General features: G+C 45.1%; 1 protein-coding gene across 1 annotated transcript in view; it reads right to left on the bottom strand.

Moving 5' to 3' along the window:
* Positions 1-3,449: 3,449 nt before the first annotated feature.
* The window catches only part of LOC137504558 (vomeronasal type-2 receptor 26-like), a 136,588-nt gene continuing 114,895 nt past the window's right edge, over positions 3,450-25,142 (bottom strand). Inside the window, exon 7 of the mRNA XM_068233140.1 lies at positions 3,450-4,363. Coding sequence (XP_068089241.1) covers positions 3,450-4,363 — 914 coding nt within the window. The remainder of the gene's footprint in view (positions 4,364-25,142) is intronic.

Raw genomic sequence — 25,142 nt, 5'->3', positions numbered from 1 at the left:
TGCTAGTGTACTGCACCCATGTCCTACACCGCAGGTGTAACATATTCTTTCATCAGTTGCTCTGTGTCACTGGTTGTAATTTCATATGATGCTATGTTGCTATTTGCTGCATGTTGTAATGTTGCTATTCATGCTTGTGTTTTATGTAATTGCCATGTGTACCACAAATAATTCCGGGTATGGCACCTGCTACACTTGGCAAATAAAGACAAATCTGATTTTGAGTCTGATATGTTTACAGTTTGAATATAAAAGATAACCTTACAGCTAGGAAAGTAGAAATTGGTTGCAGGAGGCCACACGGTCTAATGCAGCATTATAATGTGGATTATACATTTAAAGGACATACAGTATACTGGTAGATTGAAGAAGTGGCTTGCATGAAGTTGTGAGATTTAACTAGTTCATCCTCTTCTGAAGGAATGTGTCTAAAGGGAGGCAAACTGGAAGGAGGCACCCCTAAGGTTGGATGCAAATAATTGTGAGTGGATAATGAAGCAGTCTTACCTCAGACTGAAGGTATAGAAAACAGATTTTATATTAATTGACAACAGAAAGGAAAACGTGTTTCTTGGGACCTGGCCGCTTCTTCGGATCTATTGTACAATGTCTTAATGCAGCTGCACACATTGACTTGGAGCGCCTATGTGTCTAAAGGGAAATTTCCCTAACAATAATTTGCAGTCCACATGAAAATGTGTTTTTCTAAGCGACCCTCCATTCCCTTCATGTTTTTAGCAGGAGTTTTTGCACTTACTGATCACAGAGGTGTATTATCCATCCTTGTTGCACAGTGGAGAGAGTATTATAAGACACAAATGTAGATAGCTGTTTGATTCCTCCCAGCATGAGGTCTCCGGGCTCTGTCACTTGCTCCACATCATGAATGGTCTCCAGACTACACATAGGAGGGGAGGAGCAGCATCTGACAGTGATGAGGAGGAGCAGTGACATGGTGATCAGGAGCTTATCATAATTAAAGAGATAACACAATCAGGGGCCTTAAATTAGCCCCAGCAACCGTCGCTTGGGGGAGAAGTGGCTGAGGGGACCTCCTCCTGTGGTGGCTTGCAGGGTAGCGGCAGTGGAGCATGGTACTTTACGTACTTCCAGTGGAAAGAAGGGTCCACACTCCTCTCTTCAGTATTGCTGCACCGCGCAGCCCATCTCCTTGCGACTTCTGGTTCAAATTACGTGACATACAGAGACAGGAGCCACAAGGAGGTAGGCTGTACGTAACTTGGCTACATTGAAGGGAGGAGCTAGGACCGGTCCCGCCGTAGGTAAATTATCACGCCCCTGCCTCTGCAACCCTTCTATGTGAGGGATTGTATATGCCAACAAAGACTACTGAGGGTTGCGGGGGTGCAGAATGCACATGAAGACTACTTTTTTTTTTTTACCAATATTGGTAACTATACTGATTTTCTACTATGTCCACTTTAACCTAATTCTCATACTAAACACCCCCTATGTATGCCTACCACAAGCCACCCTCTATCTACTGCTAGCACTAACCTACCCCCTCTTACTTCTAACACTAACCCGACACAACCCCACCTAAATCTATTAGACAAGACAAGACAAATAACATTTATATTGCGCTTTTCTCCTTGCGGACTCAAAGCGCCAGAGCAGAGCAGCAGCCACTAGGGCGTGCTCTATTGGCAGTAACAGTGTTAGGGAGACTTGCCAAAGGTCTCCTACTGAATTAGTGCTGGCTTACTGAACATGCAGAGCCGAGATTCGAACCCTGGTCTCCTGTGTCAGAGGCAGCGCCCTTAACCAGTACACCATCAGCCAACTATTAGCGGCAAGGTGGGGTATTGGTACATAATATCTGAACCCCATGCCAACATTTACTTAACACCCCCCCCCCCCCCCCCAATACTATGAAGAAAAAGTTGGTTTATCTAATAGTTTTTCTTCTTATACAATCTACCATGCACTACAATTTCACAAACCATCACCCAGATTTTTCCAACATGTCCAATCAGATTTTTATTGAAAAAAACTGATATCACTCTATCGCTCTATTCAATCATTTTGGTTGAATAAACAGGGACATCTAACGCTTTAATTGCACTGTGTATGAGCACCATAAGAGTAGATGAATGGGGGCATAAACTTGGGGGGGAGGGCGTTACATTTTCTATATCTAACCATCAACTTACATATAATATACACTTAAGACTGGTTGGAACTAATGTTGGTGGGTCATTGAGAGTAGATTAATTGGGAGGGGGGAGGAGGGGGGGAAGACAATGGGGGAGGGGGTTTGTTATATTTTTTATAACTAACCAACAATGTACATATTATATACACTTGAGACTGGTTGGAACTGGCGTCAGTGTTCAAATTCAGTACCATGTGGTTCGGAAGTACAATCCAATAGAGCCTTATCACTCCCTGCCATGCACTGATGAGGACAAGAAAGTCCAAAACAGGCTGTCTGCATGTGGGGTTGATGTGGGTCTGTACATTTTATAAGCTATAGGCTTGCTATACACCAGCGGTTCTGGATGCTTCCCTGGCTTTAGGGGCATAAAGAGATGATTTGCATATTCAGCAGTGTTGCATCATGGGAAACCATAGTTGCTCACTTAAAGCTGAATGGCTGCACCTTTAATAACTGTAGCAATGGGGTGTGGTTGCTAAAGTGACAGTACGGGGGACCCAGTGCTTTAAAGAGAACCCGAGGTGGGTTTGAAGAATGTGATGTGCATACAGAGGCTGGATCTGCCTATACAGCCCAGCCTCTGTTGCTATCCCAAACCCCCCTAAGGTCCCCCTGCACTCTGCAATCCCTCATAAATCACAGCCATGCTGCTGACAAACAGCTTGTCAGAGCTGGCTGTGTTTATCTCTATAGTGTCAGTCTGCTGCTCTCCCCGCCTCCTGCAGAACTCCAGTCCCCGCCTGCATCCCTTCCCTCCCTGCTGATTGGAGGGAAGGGACGGGGGCAGGGACCAGAGCTATGCAGGAGGCGGGGGAGCAGCTGAGACTGACACTACAGATGTAAACACAGCCTCACAGCACGGCTGTGATTTATGAGGGATTGCAGAGTGCAGGGGGACCTTAGTGGGGATTGGGATAGCAACAGAGGCTGGGCTGTATAGGCAGATCCAGACTCTGTATGCACATCACATTCTTCAAACCCACCTCGGGTTCTCTTTAAGATCAGTGAGTGTTTTCTTGGGGCATGCTAACATTTGGTTTGGCCTACAGAGTTACAAAATAAAAAATGTAATATTGGCAATAAAAGGGCTAAGAGATGGGAGGAAACGTCATATCCAGTTTATTTGTTTACAACAATCTCAAATAAAAAATGTGGTTGGAGCAGAAATGAATTTATGTATAAAAGTAGTTTACTTATAATCTTATTTATAACCTAATTCCTGTGTTGTTCTGGAGTACCTTAATAAAATAAAATAAAAACATTCTGAAAATCATGTCTTAGAGAATGTTTTTCTGCCCATTATACCAGTCTTAGTGTTCAGCTCTGGTCTCATCAGGATGATGTAACATTTGGGGATGAAGATGCAGCCCAGGAGTCCAGCACTGGAGGCCAAGATGCAGAAGATCTCCACAGCCACCATGTATTTCCCTTTGGTGCTGAGATAGGCTGGTATGAAGGAGACCCAGACACTGCAGAAGACCAGCATGCTGAATGTGATGTACTGAGCTTCATTGAAGGCATCTGGAAGGTTCCTGACTAAAAATGCTACAATGAAGCTTATCATAGCCAGACATCCCATGTAGCCAATCACAGTATAGAACATAGTGAAAGAACCCTCATTACATTGTAATATAATCTTGCCAACCTCCACCTGGGTGTTATATTCTGGGAATGGTGGAGAGAAGGTCAACCAGAATATACAGATCATAGTTTGTCCAAAAGAGCCCAGGATCAGAACAGAAGTGAAGAAATATTTCCCTAAAATGCAACTCATTCTTCTGTCTGGTTTGATGGTGTTAAAAGCTAAGAGAACAGTGATTGTTTTGGCTAAGATGGAAGAGACGGCCAGGGTAAAAATATTTCCAAAGGTCACATGTCGGAGGAGACAGGATATCTTCGTAGGTTGTCCAATAAACAGCAGAGGACATAGGAAGGAAAAGACCAGGGAAAGGAGCAGAATAAAGCTGAGGTTTCGGTTACTGGATTTTACTATAGCAGTGTCTTTGTATACAATGAATATCACTAAAACAACAACTGCTGAAAAACACAACAAAAGAGAAAACACAAGGAAACATGCAGCCAGTCCATCTCCAAAAGATAAAAACTCGACTGGTCTTGCAATGCAGATGACTCCTTGTTCATTAGACCAGTGATCTTCTGGGCATTTCATGCATTTTTCCATATCTATGTGGAAGAGATATATATATATTCTATTATACAGATGTTTATGTTCTCTTAGTCTTCTTTAACCTCCTTGCCGGTTATCCCGAGCTGAGCTCGGGGTAAACCGCCGCGGAGGATTTCTCAGGCCCTGGTGGGCCGATTTACATATTTTTTTTTGTTGCACACAGATAGCACTTTGCTAGCTGTGCGTATCACGTGATTGCCACCACTGATACCCGCCGCGTTAGAGGGCCCCCCCACCGAGACCCCATGCGCAGCCTGGCCAATCAGTGCCAGGCAGCGCTGAGGGGTGGATCGGGACTCCCGCTGACGTCACGACGTCGATGATGTCGGTGACGTCATCGCAATCATCGCCATGGCGACGAAGGAAGCCCTAAAGGAAATCCCGTTCACAACGAGATTTCCTTATGGGCATACGCGCCGGCAGCGATCGGAGGGGTGGGAGGGAGGGGGGCATCATGTAGCTAGCGCTAGGCTAGCTACGTGATAGAAAAAAAAATATGCAAAAAAAAACCTGTCGCAGGAATCAGAACAGCAGGGAGATTAAAAATATGGTTGCTCTTTTTTAATAATGGTAGTGCTTTCCATTGACATAAGAAGCCTTCATAGCAGCTAAGAGTGTCTAGAATACAGTCATAGAGGAATGAACTCCTCTTTTTTATCTTACTCTGTTTGCCCCATGAGAAAAAAAAGCACCATGGCTCCGAGCTGGCAACATAATGCTGGTGATCGGCAAAGTGTTAGTACAATGTTACTCCATGCGGGTGTTACCACAGTAGCATTGGGCAGTGGTTAAAATTTAGCTTTTTTGGAGCGATTCAGCTTGAATGAATGTGCAAAAACTCTCCTAAATTAACCCATTCAGGTTCCGTCGTTTTCACTTGAGAAATGTTCACCTCCCATTCATTAGCCTATAACTTTATCACTACTTATCACAATGAACTTATCTATATCTTGTTTTTTCCGCCACCAATTAGGCTTTCTTTGGGGGATACATTTTGCTAAGAGCCACTTTACTGTAAATGCATTTTAACAGGAAGAATAAGAAAAAAACGGAAAAAAAATCATTATTTCTCAGTTTTCAGCCATTATAGTTTTAAAATAATACATGCCTCCATAATTAAAACTCACGTTTTGTATTTGCCCATATGTCCTGGTTATTACACCGTTAAAATTATGTCCCTATCACAATGTATGGCGACAATATTTTATTTGGAAATAAAGGTGCATTTTTTCCGTTTTGCATCCATCACTATTAACAAGTTTAAAATAAAAAATATATAGAAATATTTCATCTTTACATTGATATTTAGAAAATTTAGACCCTTAGGTAAATATTTACATGTTTTTTTTTTTTATTGTAATGTGTTTTTTTTTATATTAAACATTTTATTTGGGTATTTTTGGGGGGTGGGATGTAAAGTATAGTTTTATAATGTAATTGTGTGTTATGTTTAACTTTTTTTAATTTTAGTTGTAGTTTTACTTTTTGGCCACAAGATGGCAGCCATGAGTTTGTTTACATGACGTCACTCTAAGCGTAACACACGCTTAGAGTGACTCATCGGGGAGGGAACGGCCAGAAAAGGCGCAGCTTCCGAGAGAAGCTGTCGCTTTTTCAGCAGGGGAAAGGGAATCAGTGATCGGGCACCATAGCCCGATACATTGATTCCTTGGCTACCAAATCCGCGGCCGGGAGTGCGTGTGCACGCGCGCGATCGGCCGCGGGAGCTTGCGGTAGCGCGCATGGTTCCTAGACGTAGTTTCTACGTCCAGGAACCAAAATAGGTTGAACAATCCCCCTGCAAAATCACAATCCCAAGCACCAGTGATTACCAGGGGCGTAACAATAGACTCTGCAAGGGATGCACTCGCAGGGGGGCCCAGAAGCCACAGGGGGCCCTGTCCTGAGGGACAGACAACTTTCAAAGACAAAAGACAACAAACAAAAAAACTTTCTGCTCTCTGCACAATTGTTCTAATTACTGAATCTGCTCAGCCACTGATAAGGAATCAAAGTTTTGCAGACAAAGATTTGTAGACAGTCCCTATTTAGTTTGCAGCAGGTTCTTCTGTACAGTGCCCAGTCCCTACCCTGGTGGGAGGGGGCCCCATCCAAAGTTTCGCAGGGGGGCCTGTGATTTCTAGTTACGACCCTGATGATTGCGTTTTGCTAGTGTTGCTTGTGAATTTTCATTTTTGTATCGAAAATTCTATTTTTTATTTAGAGAAAATTTTCACAAAATAGTTTGCAAAAAAAAAATGCATAGTTTAATGCAAAAAGTATAAAAACGCAAAAAGTTATATTTTATTGAAGCACAAATAATTGCAAAAAAAAAAATATATATATATTGTTATGGCATTTTTGCTAAAACAAAACCAAATTAAATATTATTTTTTGCAAAAATGAATGTGAAAAGAATATTGGCATTTTCACTCATAACTGGTGTGAACCAGGCCTGAGGCTATAAGGGTTCTTCAAGCAGCAATCATCATCTATGTGATTTTGGTACTTCATCTATTTTTTTGTTTAAATGCATTTACAAAATTGTCTGTTTTCATTTAATAATTATGTGATACTAAGTGTAAATCAACGAGGGAGAAAAATAATTTATACAGTTAAAGAATGAGGCTTTAACATAACAAAACTGAAAAAAAAACAGGAGATTCTGAATAGTTTCATATACAGTGGGTTGCAAAAGTATTCGGCCCCCTTGAAGTTTTCCACATTTTGTCACATTACTGCCACAAACATGAATCAATTTTATTGGAATTCCACGTGAAAGACCAATACAAAGTGGTGTACACGTGAGAAGTGGATCGAAAATCATACATGATTCCAAACATTTTTTACAAATAAATAACTCCAAAGTGGGGTGTGCGTAATTATTCGGCCCCCTGAGTCAATACTTTGTAGAACCACCTTTTGCTGCAATTACAGCTGGCAGTCTTTAAGGGTATGTCTCTACCAGCTTTGCACATCTAGAGACTGAAATCCTTGCCCATTCTTCTTTGCAAAACCGCTCCAGCTCAGTCAGATTAGATGGACAGCGTTTGTGAACAGCAGTTTTCAGATCTTGCCACAGATTTTCGATTGGATTTAGATCTGGACTTTGACTGGGCCATTCTAACACATGGATATGTTTTGTTTTAAACCATTGCATTGTTGCCCTGGCTTTATGTTTAGGGTCTTTGTCCTGCTGGAAGGTGAACCTCCGCCCCAGTCTCAAGTCTTTTGCAGACTCCAAGAGGTTTTCTTCCAAGTTATCCCTGTATTTGGCTCCATCCATCTTCCCATCAACTCTGACCAGCTTCCCTGTCCCTGCTGAAGAGATGCACCCCCCGAGCATGATGCTGCCACCACCATATTTGACAGTGGGGATGGTGTGTTCAGAGGGATGTGCAGTGTTAGTTTTCTGCCACACATAGCGTTTTGCATTTTGTCCAAAAAGTTCCATTTTGGTCTCATCTGACCAGAGCACCTTCTTCCACATGGTTGCTGTGTCCCCCACATGGCTCGTGGCAAACTGGACTTTTTATGCTTTTCTGTTAACAATGCCTTTCTTCTTGCCACTCTTCCATAAAGGCCAACTTTGTACAGTGCACAGAGTCTCCCACCTGAGCTGTAGATCTCTGCAGCTCGTCCAGAGTCACCATGGGCCTCTTGACTGCATTTCTAATCAGCGCTCTCCTTGTTCGGCCTGTGAGTTTAGGTATATGGCCTTGTCTTGGTAGGTTTACAGTTGTGCCATACTCCTTCCATTTCTGAATGATCGCTTGAACAGTGCTCCTTGGGATGTTCAAGGCTTTGGAAATCTTTTTGTAGCCTAAGCCTGCTTTAAATTTCTGAATAACTTGATCCCTGACCTGTCTTGGACCTGTCTGGTGTGTTCTTTAGACTTCATGGTGTTGTTGCTCCCAATATTCTCTTAGACAACCTCTGAGGCCCTCACAGAGCAGCTGTATTTGTACTGACATTAGATTACACACAGGTGCACTCTATTTAGTCATTAGCACTCATCAGGCAATGTCTATAGGCAACTGACTGCACTCAGATCAAAGGGGGCCGAATAATTATGCACACCCCACTTTGCAGTTATTTATTTGTAAAAAAATGTTTGGAATCATTTATGATTTTCATTACACTTCTCACCTGTACACCACTTTGTATTGGTCTTTCATGTGGAATTCCAGTAAAATTGATTCATGTTTGTGGCAGTAATATGACAAAATGTGGAAAACTTCAAGGGGGCCGAATACTTTTGCAACCCACTGTATATATATATATATATATATATATATATATATATATATATATATATATATATATATATATATATATATATATATATATATATATAGAGAGAGAGATATATAGATAGATAGATACTGTATATATATATATATATATATATATATATATACAGTTACTGGCGGTCTGCAACCATGTAGCAAGCAAGGAGGTTTACCTGGCAGATGCAAGTTATATTCCCTAAGGAAACGTATAGCCTATGAGTGTGTTTCTTTACAACCTATGTAATACCAGCTCACATGGTTCATGAAACTGGGGGGTACTTTCGGAATTGGGAGTGACAAAGCCTCCCGCCCTTTGCAGAGGACAACTGCCAACACGCATGTTGTGATAGCCCTCTGGTGAAAAATGAATGCATTGCTGGATAAATCATTTTGAAACCTTCCTGAGGGAGGTATTGTGACAGTTTGTAGAATTTTCCAAAGTCAATAGATGACTTTTTGAATGAGTAGTGTTGGGTTCCTCTCCCAAGAACTTTTACAGGTTGATATTCCTGAGGAAACTTAGTGTCTGTAAGTGTGGTGAGAAAAAAACCCAAACATACTTTTCAAATGGTGAGTGACAATGCCTTCCACCCATTGTAGAATACCCCTGTGTAATTTGTAGAGACGGGGGTTCATCATGCCGAGGGATGTGAGGAGGACAACTAAGCATTTGGTGACAGCCCTCTGGTCAAATCTAAAAGCCCTATTAACAATAAAGGGAACCTGATATCTGATAGGGCAGCGATTTATATATCATTGGAAAGAGGAGAAAGAGAGCTTCAAAATGATATGCATCTTTCCATAGTTACTGCACTGCTCGGAGTCCCTTTAAAAGGCATTTTATGAGAAGTTGTGAACATTTCACCTACGAGAAATCTCAGGAGAAATATTGAATTGCATAGGTGTCCATAGGTAAAAAACCCAAGCACCAGAAAACATTTATTTTCTTCAAATGAAAATGACAAGATGTGCTATGCTCCCACTACTAACTCAACCTAAATTGCATGTTTGAGACCTTTGCAAGATACTTAGGCCCTTATTCAATTCACTTTTTCTGCTGAGTTCTCTCCAAGTGATATTTTCACACATCATCAATAAAATGTCTTTAAAACCAAAGCAAGGAAGAAAGTACCACAAATAATTTTGCCAGTGCTTTTCACCTACGTTTAGATAGATACTTTTTCGATTGAAAAATGCTGAAAAGTTATAAAGAAAGAAGATTAAAATTATCTCCTACTAGATAACTCAGGAGAAAAAGTTAATTGCACGTTTTCTTTTTTAAATAGAATTTATTAGAGGAAACACGTATTTCACATACAAAGAGAGCCTAATTCCATATACCATACTCAAAACATATCTAACAATAACGTCTCTTTTACTACCACCTAGTGACAGAAACATACCTTAAATAATATGCTCTGAATATGAGGCATCTAAATCCCAAATAGCGTAACACTTCCTCTACCTTTTTCGTTCACTTTTTCTCTCCTCCTCCTCCAATTCCACAACAAATTAAACAAAACAAAAAACAAACAAACAAAAAAAAAACAACAGAAAAACAAAAAAAAATGAACCCCACGGCAAATAAAAACCCTCTCCCTCCCCCAAGGAGTGTACAAAAGAATCACCCTTATGGGTGGCCTCCAAATGACAAAGATCTCTCAAGATCTCGACAGCAGTCTAACTAACCCCAGGATAAATAGAAGCTAACCTATCGAGTGTTCTGTACCACCTAATCAACAGCTTGAAATTACTTTCCTTAATTTTAGAGCTAACAGAAGTAGCATGAGCCAAAATACACATTGTTCTCTTCTGTTGCTCACTTATAGAAATATCTACTGTATACAATATACAATACAATAACATTTCTATAGCGCTTTTCTCCCATAGTACTCAAAGCGCTTAGGCTCTCTCAGATTCAGTAATTGGTAGTAGGATGAAGTATTCACACAATAAAAGTTATATTTCTGCAAATGCCAAACTGAACAGGTGGGTTTTCATTCTGGATTTAAACACGTCCAGGGATGGAGCAGCCTACAGAACCCCGTTCGCGAACCTTCGCGGAAGGTTCGGTTTGCGGAAAAGTTTGCGAACCGCAATAGACTTCAATGGGGATGCAAACTTTGAAAAATAGAAAAATTATGCTGGCCACAAAAGTGATGGAAAAGATGTTTCAAGGGGTCTAACACCTGGAGGGGGGCATGGCGGAGTGGGATACACGCCCAAAGTCCCTGGGAAAAATCTGGATTTGACGCAAAGCAGCGTTTTAAGGCCAGAAATCACATTGAAAGCACTTTAGGCCTGCAATTTAGCATTCAAACATCTTGCATGGGTATACATCAATCAAGGAGTGTAATTAGAGTTCTGCTTCACACTGACACACCAAACTCACTGCGTAACGCACCGCAAACAGCTGTTTGCGTAGTGACGGCCGTGCTGGACTGGTGCGCAACATGGCCAGAGTGCAGGCCGTGGCAGTTTTCCAGCCCATATGGTCGCCGGGCTGTGGTAGCTCAATGATAGAACAACAGTGATTGTCCAGCTGATCAAATTTGGTCTGACCACAATGAAGCAACGACCTTATTATCTTTTGTGTCCCACCCCCACCCGAGACACTCAAATAGCCGGCGGTCATTGCTTCATTGTGATACGCAAGCCCCTTCACCACGGCAAGGTAATGGTCACGAAGGGGGATGGGCACATGTACATGCCTTTTGTTTATTTGTTGCAGCCGCCCGCAGTGCAGCCAGAAAAATTAGGCAGGCATGTACACGCACCAGAAAAATTAGTGTAGTGGCCGCTGCTAGCAGCGGCCTTAAAAATTCAGGAATCCGCCTAGAATCCTGGACCCTGTTGGTGGTGGCGGAGAAGGCAAGCGGCCTGCAGGCAGAGATGCTGTGTGTGGGGACTGACTTCATTTTGATAAAGGTCAGGTACTGAACACTGCTGCACTGAAGGTCCTTTCTGACAGGACGCTTGCGGCAGGGCAAGAAAGAAGTTGTATGGCAAATTGGGACAGCTCTGGCCACAGGTCAAGCCTGCGCAACCAGTAGTCCAAGGGTTCATCGTCGCTTTTCGCAGTGTCTACATCCACACTCAAGGCCAGGCAGTCGGCTACCTGCTGGTTCAGGCGTAGGTGGAGGGTGGATCCGGAAGGACTATGGCGAGGAGTTGGACTAAAGAATGTCCGCATGTCCGACATCACCCTGAGATCGCTGGAGCGTCCTGTCCTTGCCTGCGTGGACTTGGGAGGAGGAGGGTTACTGCCAGTGGTACCTTGATTGCGTTGTGCAGCCACATCACCCTTAAACGCATTGTAAAGCATCATCGACAGCTTGTTCTGCAAGTGCTGCATCCTTTCGGCCTTCTGTTGAGTTGGTAACAGGTCCGCCACTTTGTGCCTGTACCGAGGGTCTAGTAGCGTGGCCACCCAGTACATGTCATTCGCCTTGAGTTTTTTGATACGGGGGTCCCTCAACAGGCTGGACAACATGAAAGAGGACATCTGCACAAAGCTGGATGCAGACGTACTCTCCATATCCTCTTGCTCTTCCTCAGTGATGGGACGCAACTCTTCTTCCTCCCCTCAGCCACGAACAATACCATGGGAACGTGGAGCAGCAGAAGCCCCCTGTGATGGTTGCCGCAGTTGTTCTTCTTCCGCCACCTCTTCCTCCTCCACAGAAACACCTTCCTCATCATCACCATCATCAGAGTCTGACTCCTCTCCTTCCCCACACGACTCCTCTTCTTCCTCCTCCTCCCCCCTCTGTGCTGCCGCAGGTGTTGTGGGAACATCTGGTTCAGATGTAAATCGCTCCCACAACTCCTGCTGCTGTAACTGTTCTCGTTCATGCTCCTCCACAGCTGTATCCACCACTGTACGCACGGCACGCTCCAGGAAGTAGGCGTAGGGGATCAAGTCGCTGATGGTGCCCTCATCGCAACTCACCAGTTTGGTCACCTCCTCAAAGGGCTCCATGACCCTGCATGCATTTCGCATCAGTGTCCAGTTGTTGGGCCACAACATCCCCATCCTCCCAGATTGTGTCCTTGTACTGTAATGATACAGGTACTGGGTGACGGCTTTCTCCTGGTCTAGCAGGTGAGAGAACATCAGCAGGGTGGAATTCCAGCGAGTCGGGCTATCGCAAATCAGGCGTCTCACCGGCAAGTTGTTTCTACGCTGAATGTCCGCAAAGCGTGCCATGGCCTTGTAAGAGCGCCTGAAATGCCCACACAACTTTCTGGCCTACTTCAGGACGTCCTCTAAGCCTGGGTACTTGGACACAAATCTTTGCACGACCAGATTCAGCACATGTGCCATACAGGGTATGTGTGTCAGCTTTCCCAAATTCAACGCAGCAATGAGATTGCTGCCGTTGTCACACACCACGTTGCCGATCTCAAGCTTGTGCGGGGTCAGCCATTGCTCCACCTGTTTGTTCAGAGCAGCCAGGAGAGCTGCTCCAGTGTTACTTTCCGCTTTCAGGCAAGACATGTCTAACACTGCGTGACACCGTCGTACCTGGCATGCAGCATAGGCCCTGGGGTGCTGGGGCTGTGTAGCTGGAGAGGAGATCGCGGCACCAGCCAAGGAGGAGGAGGAGGATGACGACAGCAAAGCGGTGGTAGCAGGTGGAGAGGAGGTGGCTGGAGGCCTGCCTGCAAGCCGTGGAGGTGTGACTAGTCGGTGCGCTGCACAGCCACGTACTCCCTGTTTGCTGCCATCGGTCACCAGGTTGACCCAACGGGCTGTGTATGTAATGTAGTGGCCCTGCCTGTGCTTGGCAGACCAGGCATCCGTGGTCAGGTGCACCCTTGACCCAACGCTGTGTGCCAGAGATGACACCACTTGCCTGTCAACTGCACGGTACAGTTTGGGTATGGCCTTTTGTGAAAAATAATTGCGGCCTGGTATCTTCCACTGCGGTGTACCAATGGCCACAAACTTACGGAAAGCCTCCGACTCCACCAGCTTGTATGGTAATAGCTGGCGAGCTAATAGTTCCGCCACGCCAGCTGTCAGACGCCGGGCAAGAGGGTGACTGGCAGACATTTGCTTCTTACGCTCAAATACTTCCTTCACAGACAGCTGGGTACTGCTGTGGGCAGAGGAGAAGGAACCGCTGAAGGGAAGAGGCGGTGTGGAGGAGGGTGGCTGTGAAGGTGCACGGGAGAAAGTGGATGAAGACAATGCACCTGAAGGAGGAAGAGGAGAAGGAGGGTGGCTTGTCTTTTGAGGGGTGCTGCTTTTCCTCAGGTGTTCTTGCCATAGCTTTTTGTGCCTTCTCTCCAGGGTACCTTCGTAAGGCACTTGTCCCTACGTGAGAGTTGGCCTTTCCACGGCTCAAATTTTTGCTGTCAGAGACAACAGATGGCTTTGCTCTGATCTGAGACACACACGTGAAAACATTTCCAAACTGCTGAGCCCCCCTGGGGTGATGGCGCTACGGTGGCATCAGCAGCTGACGTTGAAGGGCATGTTGGCTGGCTGGCCATAGCTGGCGATACATGGCGCCGGACACTGCCCCCAGCTGTTTCGGAGGACGAGCTCCCTCTGCTTCTATCATGGAGTCGTCTCCTCCTACTCCTCTCTGACTCCCCCTCTGAACTGTCCCCCTGGTCATCTCCTCTACCGGGAACATATGTGGTATCCGTATAATCGTCATCATAATCCTCCTGGCCAGCTTCGCTTTCCTCAGACACCTCCTCAACTGCACCAACTTCAGGTGGTTCATCATCCCCCTCCTCACATGATACGTCCATACTATCGCCACCTAACTCAGACGTATGAGGTGGTGTACCTGCGCCTTCTTCTTGTTGTTGCAGTAGTGGCTGTGAATCAGTGATTTCACCACCACCATCAAATAACTCCTGCAAAGTGTCAAATGCAGCGGATGTGGTGGGTGTACTAGCGCTGGTAGCACTGGCTGCGGGAGATGAGGTCTTCTGTGTTAAATACTCAACCACGTCCTCACAATTTTGGGAAGTGATGGCACGTGCCTTCTTATGAGCACTGTATTTTGGGACAGGTCCGCATGAAATCACAGCAACACCACCTCGCACAGACCTGCCGGTTCCTGGTGGCCTTCCTCTGGGTCTGCCTCTACCTCTTCCTCTACCTGGTTTGTCCATTTTGTCCATCTCGGGTGGATGCTAGGTATGTGCAGTGAGGTGGGTTCACTCAACACAACAGGTAGTTATATGCAGTGAGCTGGGTTCACTGAACAGTAAAGGTACTTAGATGCAGTGAGGTGGGTTCACTCAACACAACAGGTAGTAAGATGCAGTGGGCTGGGTTCACTGAACAGTAAAGGTACTTAGATGCAGTGAGGTGGGTTCACTCAACACAACAGGTAGTAGGATGCAGTGAGCTGGGTTCACTGAACAGTAAAGGTACTTAGATGCAGTGAGGTGGGTTCACTCAACACAACAGGTAGTTAGATGCAGTGATGCGGTGGGTTAAGTAAACACAACAGGTACTGCAGTATATGCAGTACAGGGTAGTACAATGTGCAGCTCCCTGTCACACACACAGGTAGTCACTGAATGTGCTGGGCTGCTGGCAGTGGCACACACACACTATCAATTGCAAGGCTGTGCATGCAACAAAAGTGTCAGTTTGACACACAGAAAAAAAAAAAGTACAGGATGAGCTCTGAAAAGAGCTATTGAGGGGTGCTATAAAAGCAATAACAATCAGCCAGGAGCAAGATAAGCAGCCAAGAGCCTAACTAATCTGTCCCTAGAAGAACAAGTCTGCAGCAGCTGTCCCTAGTCTGTCTCTAGCAGGCACATGAGTGAGGCTAATGGCCGCTGGAGCCTGCCTTATATAAGGGGGGTTCCAGGGCTTAATGTAGCCTGAATGGCTACAATGTGCCTGCTGACTGTGATGCAGAGGGTCAAAGTTGACCCTCATAGTGCATTATGGGGCGAATCGAACTTCCGCATAAGTTTGCCTGGTGCAGGCAAACGCGAACCCCCAAAGTTCGCCTGGAACTGTTTGCCGGCGAACCGTTTGCTACATCTCTACTTAAAACCATCAACGGGTAACGGCAGAATTTCACAGGCAATTTTGGATTTCCGCCAGATTGAAAAAGCAATTCCGTTCCGACCACACGGAATAGAATGACCAATTTCCGCCTAAAATTGCGGAAAATACAATTCCGCGGAAAGAGGTGACCATTAGAGATGCCGCGAACGGTTCGCCTGCGAACGGTTCCAGGCGAACTTTGGGGGTTCGCGTTCGCCTGCATCAGGCGAACTTTTGCGGAAGTTCGATTCGCCCCATAATGCTCTATTGAGCAAAACTTTGACCCTCCATATCACTGTCAGCAGACATGTTATTGCCAAACACACTGCTCGAGGCCCGCCCACCCTCTCTCCCTCCAGCTAGGTCCTTATACCATTTAACTCAGTCGTCTGCCTACACTAATTAGTTATGGGACAGCTGCTACACACTCTGCTAGGGAGATGTTAATTGGCCTCCTCCCCTTCTACCTATTCCCTCCTCCCTCCTACCGGAGGGAGGAGGGTCTCTTCTGCCGGGGAATTATGCTATTTTAAAAACCAGTATACATCATACCATAGCTGGGAATCGAACACAGATCTCACTGTGTGGTGGGCAAGTCACCCTAACCACTGTACCACTACAGTAGTAAGTCAAGCTGGCCTAAAATTTACCATTTATGCTCAATGCAATAGAAACATTAGGTTGCTTAAAGGAGAACTGTAGTGAGAGGTATATGGAGGCTGCCATATTGATTTCCTTTTAAGCTATACCAGTTGCCTGGCAGCCCTGCTGATCTATTTGGCTGCAGTAGTGTGAATCACACCAGAAACAAGCATGCAGCTAATCTTGTCAGATCTTACAAAAATGTCAAACACCAGATCTGCTGCATGCATCCAGGGTCTAGGGCTAAAAGTATTGGAGGCAGAGGATCTGCAGGATAGCCAGGTAACTGGTATTGCTTAAAAGGAAATCAATATGGTAGCCTCCATATACCTTTCACTACAGTTCTCCTTTAAAGGGAACCTTAACTGAGAGTGATATGGATGTTTCCTGTAAACAATACCAGTTGCCTGGCAGTCCAGCTGATCTTTGTGACTGCAATAGTGGCTGAATCACACCCTGAAACAAGCATGCAGCTAATCCAGTCTGACTTCAGTCAGAGCACCTGATCTGCAAGCTTGTTCAGGGGCTGTGGCTAAAAGTATTAGAGACACAGGATCAGCAGGCAATTCAGGCAACTGGTATTATTTTAAAAGGAAAAATCCATATCCCTCTCCGTTTAGGTTCCCTTTAAGGATTTGTAGCATAAAAGCCAACTCACATTGGCTGGGATTTGAACCTGGGTCTCACTGTGTGGTGGGCAAGCACACTAACCACTGTACCAACTGAAGCTGGCCTAAAGTTTACCATTTATGCTCAATACCAGAGAAAAAGTAGACAAGACAAATAACATTTATATCACACTTGTCTCCTGGCGGACTTAAAGCACCAGAGTTGCAGCCACTAGGGCATGCTATATAGGCAGTAGCAGTGTTAGGAAGAGAGAGAGATATGAATCTACCTGGCTATCTGGGGTTCTCTTTGGACAACTGTTGAACACAAAAGAGAAGGCCATGTCTGGCTACATATCTGTAAGCAGTGGCTGCATGGTATAATGGATAAGGGCGCTGCTTCTGACAAAGGTGACCAGAGTTCAAATCTCAGCTCTGTCTGTTCAGTAAGCCAGCACCTATTCAGTAGGAGACCTTAGGCAAGTCTTCCTAACACTGCTATCTTGTCTAATTTTTCTCTTGACAACTGTTGAACACAAAAGACAAGGCCATGTCTGGCTACATATCTGTAAGCAGTGGCTGCATGGTGTAATGGTCAAGGGCTCTGCCTCTGACACAGGAGACCAGAGTTCAAATCTCAGCTCTGTCTGTTCAGTAAGCCAGCACCTATTCAGTAGGAGACCTTAGGCAAGTCTTCCTAACACTGCTACTCCCTATAGAGCATGCCCTAGTGGCTGCAACTCTGGTGCTTTGAGTCTGCCAGGAGACAAGTGTGATATAAATTTTATTTGTCTTGTCTACTTTTTCTCTGGTATTGAGCATAAATGGTAAATTTTAGGCCAGCTTTAGTTGGTACAGTGGTTAGTGTGCTTGCCCACCACACAGTGAGACCCAGGTTCAAATCCCAGCCAATGTGAGTTGGCTTTTATGCTACAAATCCTTAAAGGGAACCTAAACGGAGAAGGATATGGATTTTTCCTTTTAAAATAATACCAGTTGCCTGAATCGCCTGCTGATCCTGTGTCTCTAATACTTTTAGCCACAGCCCCTGAACAAGCATGCAGATCAGGTGCTCTGACTGAAGTCAGACTGGATTAGCTGCATGCTTGTTTCAGGGTGTGATTCAGCCACTATTGCAATCACAAAGATCAGCTGGACTGCCAGGCAACAGGTATTGTTTGCAGGAAACATCCATATCACTCTCAGTTAAGGTTCCCTTTAAAGGAGAACTGTAGTGAAAGGTATATGGAGGCTACCATATTGATTTCCTTTTAAGCAATACCAGTTACCTGGCTATCCTGAAGATCCTCTGCCTCCAATACTTTTAGCCCTAGACCCTGTCTTTTTGCTGAAAGCCTATTTTACAAATCGTTGAAAATTCCTGTGATTACTTATGCAAATGAGGAGCATCCTGCAGAGACCTCCTTTTTTAAGAAATTTGTAACTGTGTCAAATAAAGATTTTGGATATTTTTGTATCAAGATTTTGTGCTTTATGTCCACATTATAGTCCTTTCTACAAACTAAGTGATTCACACTACTGCAGCCAAATAGATCAGCAGGGCTGCCAGGCAACTGGTATAGCTTAAAAGGAAATCAATATGGCAGCCTCCATATACCACTCACTACAGTTCTCTTTTAAGCAACCTAATGTTTCTATTGCATTGAGCATAAATGGTAAATTTTAGGCCAGCTTGACTTACTACTGTAGTGGTACAGTGGTTAGGGTGACTTGCCCACCACACAGTGAGATCTGTGTTCGATTCCCAGCTATGGTATGATGTATACTGGTTTTTAAAATAGCATAATTCCCTGGCAGAAGAGACCCTCCTCCCTTCGGTAGGAGGGAGGAGGGAATAGGTAGAAGGGGAGGAGGAGGCCAATTAAAATCTCCCTAGCAGAGTGTGTAGCAGCTGTCCCATAACTAATTAGTGTAGGCAGACAACTGAGTCAAATGGTATAAGGACCTAGCTTGGAGGAGGGAGGGTCCTCCAGCAGTGATGTGTATTTCACTCAATCAGGTGTGCCTCCAGGTATTAGAGCTCTTGAAACATGTTTTCTATCATTTTTCTAGCTGGTAGAATTTTTTCAAATTTTGCCTCCCCATTGAAGTCTATTGCGGTTCGCAAACTTTTTCACGGAGGTTCGCGACATCTCTAGTGACCATCCCTACTAGAGAGAGAGAGAGAGAGGGAGAGAGAGAGATGAATCTACCTGGCTATCTGGGGTTCTCTTCAGACAACTGCTGAACACAAAAGGCAAGGCCATGCCTGGGTGGGCTTGAACCACCAACCTTGCAGTTAACAGCCAAACGCACTAACCAATTGTGCCACAGAGACTGTGTACCACAAAGACTGTGCACCACAAAGACTGTGCACCACAAAGACTGTGCATGCAGCTGCTGTTGAATGATTTTATGGGGATGTATGTATGTCTTTTGGAGGAAGGAAGTAAGCCTGCTCCAAGAAGTTTCAGCATGTAGTGTTGGTAGTATAATGGTTAGGATAGCAGCCTACAGAGCGGTAGGCCTGGGTTCTATTCCCAGCCAATGTGAGTTGGCTTTTGACATGCTACAAATCCTTAAGCAAGCTAATTTTTCTCTTGGATATATCATAATGGTACATGCTAGGCTGGCTTCAGCATGTAGCTTTGTAGTGTGTTGTGTTGGTGGTATAATGGTTAGGATAGCAGCCTCCAGAGCGGTAGGCCTGGGTTCTATTCCCAGCCAATGTGAGTTGCCTTTTGACATGCTACAAATCCTTAAGCAAGCTATTTTTTCTCTTGGATATATCATAATGGTACATGCTAGGCTGGCTTCAGCATGTAGCATTGTAGTGTGTTGTGTTGGTGGTATAATGGTTAGGATAGCAGCCTACAGAGCGGTAGGCCTAAGTTCTATTCTCAGCCAATGTGAGTTGGCTTTTGAAATGCTACAAATCCTTAAGCAAGTTAATTTTTCTCTTGGATATATCATAATGGTACATGCTAGGCTGGCTTCAGCATTTGGTGGTGGTGGTGGTATAGTGGTGAATTGAGCTACCTATCACGCACTCAGACCTGGGTTCAATTCCCAGTCAAGATATGTAAGCTGGTTTTTGAAATACTACAATTCCCTGGAAGACGAGACTCTCCTCTCTCCGGGAGGAGGGAGGAAGAAAAGGACTAAAGGAATAGTTAATAGGGTCTATGGGCTACCATATAGGATAATCAAGGTTATTTTTGCATTTATTTTAATTTTCCCATCCGAATCCGGAATTCCGCAGAATTTCGTACAAATCTGGTGGAATTTTCATAGTGATGGAATTTAACGCCGACGGAATCTGTGATTTCCGGTAGAACGAAATTTGCTCTTTCCGATCATCCCTAATGGAGCTGTCCTGATCTGTTGAGGCAAGGAGCTCCAAAACATAGGGGCAGCATGACAGAAGGCTCTGTGACCAAAAGTTTCCAAGTGGACTCTGAGTATGACTAGATTATTAGAACCTGTGGATCTGAGAATGCGGGGATTGCTATACAGCTGCAACATATCTTTCATGTAGGGCCCAGATTATTCAGTGATTTAAATGTCAGTAGGCCGATCTTGAATAGGACCCTCCATTCTATAGGTAGCCAGTGAAGGGAGTGCAGGACTGGCGTTATGTGGCAGTGACGGGGTTGGTTGGTTAGCAGTCTGGCAGCAGTATTCTGTATCATCTCTAGGCGGTACAAGTCCCTTTTTGGAAGGCCAGTGTAGAGAGCATTGCAGTAGTCCATTCAGGAGGTAATGAAGGCATGAACTAAAGTTGGTAGATCTTCTGGGGGAATGAGGTGCTTGATTTTTGCAATGTTCTTAAGGTGAAAATAGGATGATTTCACCACCACAGCAGAGATGTGAGTTCTGAAGTTTAAATCCCCATCAATTAGAACTCCCAGGCTATGCACATGATCGGAGCTGCGTAGATCCGTGCCTTCTATTCCCAGTGGTGAAGACTGCTGGTTAAGTTGTTTTGTTTTCATGCGCTGCCCTCCGATCAGAAGGACTTCAGTTTTGTCTGCATTTAGTTTCAGCCAGTTTTCATTCATCCATTGCTGTAGTTCACGTAAGCAGGCGTTTATAGTTAGAGTTGGGTCTGACACACGAGGCTTGAAGGAAAGATATAGTTGGGTGTTGTCCGCATAGCAGTGGTATGTCAGGCCATGTTTTTGGATTCATTTTCTAAGCGGTAACATGTAAATCGTGAAATGCAGGGGAGAGAGGATTGATGTAACGGTTATGGAATTCTCTCCGTGGTCAGCGCACAGGACGTGCGCTGACACTGTGAAAATACTCCACAAGCTTATAATTTGAGAGAACCCAGCAAAAGGTGCAAAGCACCTGTAGAGGGAAATTCCTGTCGGCAGATGGAGCTGTGGAGTGCAGAGGTACAGATCCTCTGCCCTGCCACTGATGCCAGACAGGAATTGTACGGAGGGAAGAAACGCAGGGCAAGATAGCCCTGAAAGAGAGAGATCAAAGCGACAGAGGGTATGTGTGTCCACCAATCTAGTCGCCCCCCTGCGACGATGAACGCACAACCTTGAAGATCAGGTGAGAAGGCAATCGCAAGAGATGGTGATTGCTAACAGCGACACAAGACTGAACAAGTACAGATGATGAATGTATGTATGTCCACCAATCTAGCCGCCAACCTGCGCCGGTGGACACACAACAGAGGAAACCAAGTGAGAACGCAATCGCAAGAGAAGCGATTGCGAATGAGAATGAGCACAGGGACAGAATGTATGTGTATGCCCCAATCTAGTCGCCAACCCGCGACGGTGCACACACAACAGCAGAAGCGAAGTAGGAACGCAATCGCGAGAGAGGTGATTGCCAGAGTTGACACAAGGCTAAAGCAAGACAGGGCACAAGAGTAGCAAAGGCACAGCAATCATACAATGAGAAGATAAGGAAAACAACAAACGCTAACTAAATGCGAACACCGCACTCATTCGTAAAAGCGAACGCGTTTACTGCGCGGTCTCCGCGTGTTAAGCACAACAGAGACAAGCACGCCTAACTAACCCCCGCCACCCAAACACGAAACAGAGAACGTGAGCGCTTGCTTAACGGTTACCTCACTGAGCCTCCAGCAAGCGTTTGTATCAGACAAGACAGATAAACGAAAACAGGAATAAGTGAGAGATACGATCCACCGCTCTTCTGCCAGAGCGAGTGCGATCTAAATAGGAAAATGGAGTTAGCAGGATCCACTGCTCTTTCCGCCAGAGCTAGTGTGATCCAAGTATAGCTAGAGAGTTTAGCAGGATCCACTGCTTTTTCCGCCAGAGTGAGTGTGATCCAAGTATAGGAACAGAGCGAGCTGGATCCACTGCTCTTTCCGCCAGAGCAAGTGCGATCCAAGTACAGCAAGAGAGTAGTAGATAAGAAGGATCCACAGCTGCTACCGCTAGAGGCTAGTGCGACCTAAGCACGACAGACAGGACAGGCAATACAAATAATACAATCCTGACTGCTCAAGCAAGGATGCCTAGTGCAGTCCCTTGAATTACTCTCAGCTAATCTTTAACTAATAAGCATGGCTGACACTCCAGGAGTGTTTCACAGGACAAACCCTTATGACCAGCGAAGTACTGTGGAATCACATGGTATTTATAGAGCAAGCCTACAAAGGATGTGGCTAGGCAATTTGCATGACAAACGTATGCAAATCCCTCAGCAGCAGCAAGCTGCAAAACTGACAAAAGGTCTCTTTTCCAGAGACCTGCAGAATGCAGACCTGAACAGTGGTCAAAAAGCTGCCTGCCTGTGCAGGCAGCTGAGCGGATCATTACAAGTGAGCCCTGGGGCACCCCATACTTAAGTGGTACAGGGGTGGACAGGAAGGCCCCATAGACACTTTTTGGGTTCTGCCACTCAAGAAGGATTGGAACCACTGTAGAACTATGCCATCAATGCTGCAGTATTCCTGTAGCCTGTTTATAAAGATGTCATGGTCAACTGTATCAAAGGCTGCAGAAAGGTCTAGCAGTATGAGGATCGAGCACTCTCCTCTGTCTCTTGCCATGAGGAGGTGGTTGCATATTTGGATGAGGGCAGTTTCAGTGCTGTGGTGTTTCCTGAAGCCAGACTGGAATGGGTCATAACTGTTGTTTTGTAGGATTTTGGCTTCTAGCTGGAGGTATACAGTTTTTTCTATTAGCTTACCCAGAAAGGGAAAGTTAGAGACAGGTCTGTAGCTGGTCATTGCATCTGGGTCCAGGGAGGGTTTTTTGAGGAGAGGCCTGATGATTGCTTCCTTCAGTAAAGCAGGAAATATCCCTGATTGTAAGGAACAGTTAACAATTTTGAGGAATACCGGTACAAACAGGTCAGGGCAGTTCAACATGAACTGTGTTGGGCCAGGATCCAGGTCACAGGTACTGTAAGCCCTCCTCCCACTTAATCAGATACTCAGGTAAAACCTTAGTACAATTCATCGCTAACCTTTTGTATAAGAAATAAATCAGATGTGTGGGGGAAACCTCCATGTAACGATTGTGGAATTATCTCCGTGGTGAGCGCACAAGATGTGCGCTGACAGTGCGGAAATCCTCCACAAGCATCTGAATAACAGAACCCACCTTTGGTGCACTGCACCTGTAGAGGGGAATTCCCACCGGCAGATGGAGCTGTGGAGTGCAGAGGAATAAATCCTCTGCACTGCCACAGATGCCAGTGAGGAATTGTACGAGGGAAAGCAATACAGGGCAAGATAGCCCCTAGTGAGAGAGAGTGAGCACAGAGACAGAATGTATGTATGTCCACCAATCTAGTCGCCACCTGGCGACAGTGAACACACAACAGCGAAGACCAAGTGAGAAAGCAATCGCAAGAATGGCGATTGCTAATAGCGACACAAGACTGAGTAAAGACAGAGTATAGGTGTAGTAAGAAAGACACAGCAAACAATAACAATCAGAATGCCAAGGAAAAGAACAAACGCACTAGCTAAACGCGGTCGCCGCACGAGAAGCGCAAAAGCGACAAAACACGTTAATGGCGCGGTCTCCGCACGAAAAGCGCAACAGAGACATAACGCGCCAACCCTGACTAACAAAAGAACACAGAAAACACAAACAAACAAATAACAGAAACGCTTGCTAATCGGTTGCCTTACCTCAGGCAACAGCAAGCGTCCGCTCCAGACCGACAGATAAACAGACAACAGGAACAGGACTGAAAGGATCCACTGCTCTTCCGCAAGAGCGAGTGCGATCCGCACAACAAGACAGACAGAAGGAGTAGCCAGTAGCAACCGCAGCTCTGGCTACACTCCTAGACAGAATACAGAGAGATCCACCGCCTCTAAGCTAGGGCGAATGCAATCCAAACAGTCAGAGCGATTTCCTGTCAGCCGCCGCTGGTGACAGAACAATCGCAACAGAAAGACAGAACAAGGCAAAACAGATAATAACGACCTCACTATGCTAGAAGGAATGTAAGTGCACACCCAAGGATAACTACTCAAAGATAATAATATTAGCAAACTATTAGCAGAGGGCTGAGACTCCAGGCAAGTTAGCAGGAACAAACCTTCATGACCAGCAGGGAATTCTGGGAGGAAATGGTCTTTATACTGCAAGCCATCAAAGGAAGCAGCTAAGCAATTTGCATGACAAGTGGATGCAAATTCCTCACCAGAACAGCAACTCTGAAACTTGCAGAGTGAAGATAGGTCTCTTTTCCAGGGACCTGCAGCACTCAGACCTAAAAAATGGTCAAAAAGCTGTCTGCCTGTGCAGACAGCAGAGCAGATCATTACACTCCAACACTAAAAGCCTCTCAAACTCTGACAGTCCCATATTACTCCGAAAAAAATAATATTTTTTTCCGCCAGAAATTGTTCCAATTGTCTATGCCTTAAAAATCAAATACAAACTGACCATATTCCTCACGAAACATAGACAAAGGTTTCAGATTCCCATTAACTATATATATTTTAAACTCATTCTCCCTCCTCCTTCCCACGATCCAAAGAAACCATGCTCCAGTCCAGGCGAAGAAAATCCCACAAGTGGGGCCATCGGCGATAATCCTTCTGTCCAACCACACTTCTTATTAACCAAATCCCAAAGCTTAAACACATTTCAAAACCTATTTGGAGTTGTTGGACGTAGTCCTCTAAAAATCCGAGGTAGCCAGAGAGCATCCACCAAATCCTTCACTGCCAATCTCT

The sequence above is a fragment of the Hyperolius riggenbachi genome, chromosome 4 (genome assembly GCF_040937935.1).
Source record: "Hyperolius riggenbachi isolate aHypRig1 chromosome 4, aHypRig1.pri, whole genome shotgun sequence".
In the NCBI taxonomy this organism is placed as follows: domain Eukaryota; kingdom Metazoa; phylum Chordata; class Amphibia; order Anura; family Hyperoliidae; genus Hyperolius; species Hyperolius riggenbachi.
The sequence above is the reverse complement of the archived record's forward strand: the minus strand, read 5'-3'. Positions and strand labels throughout refer to the sequence as shown.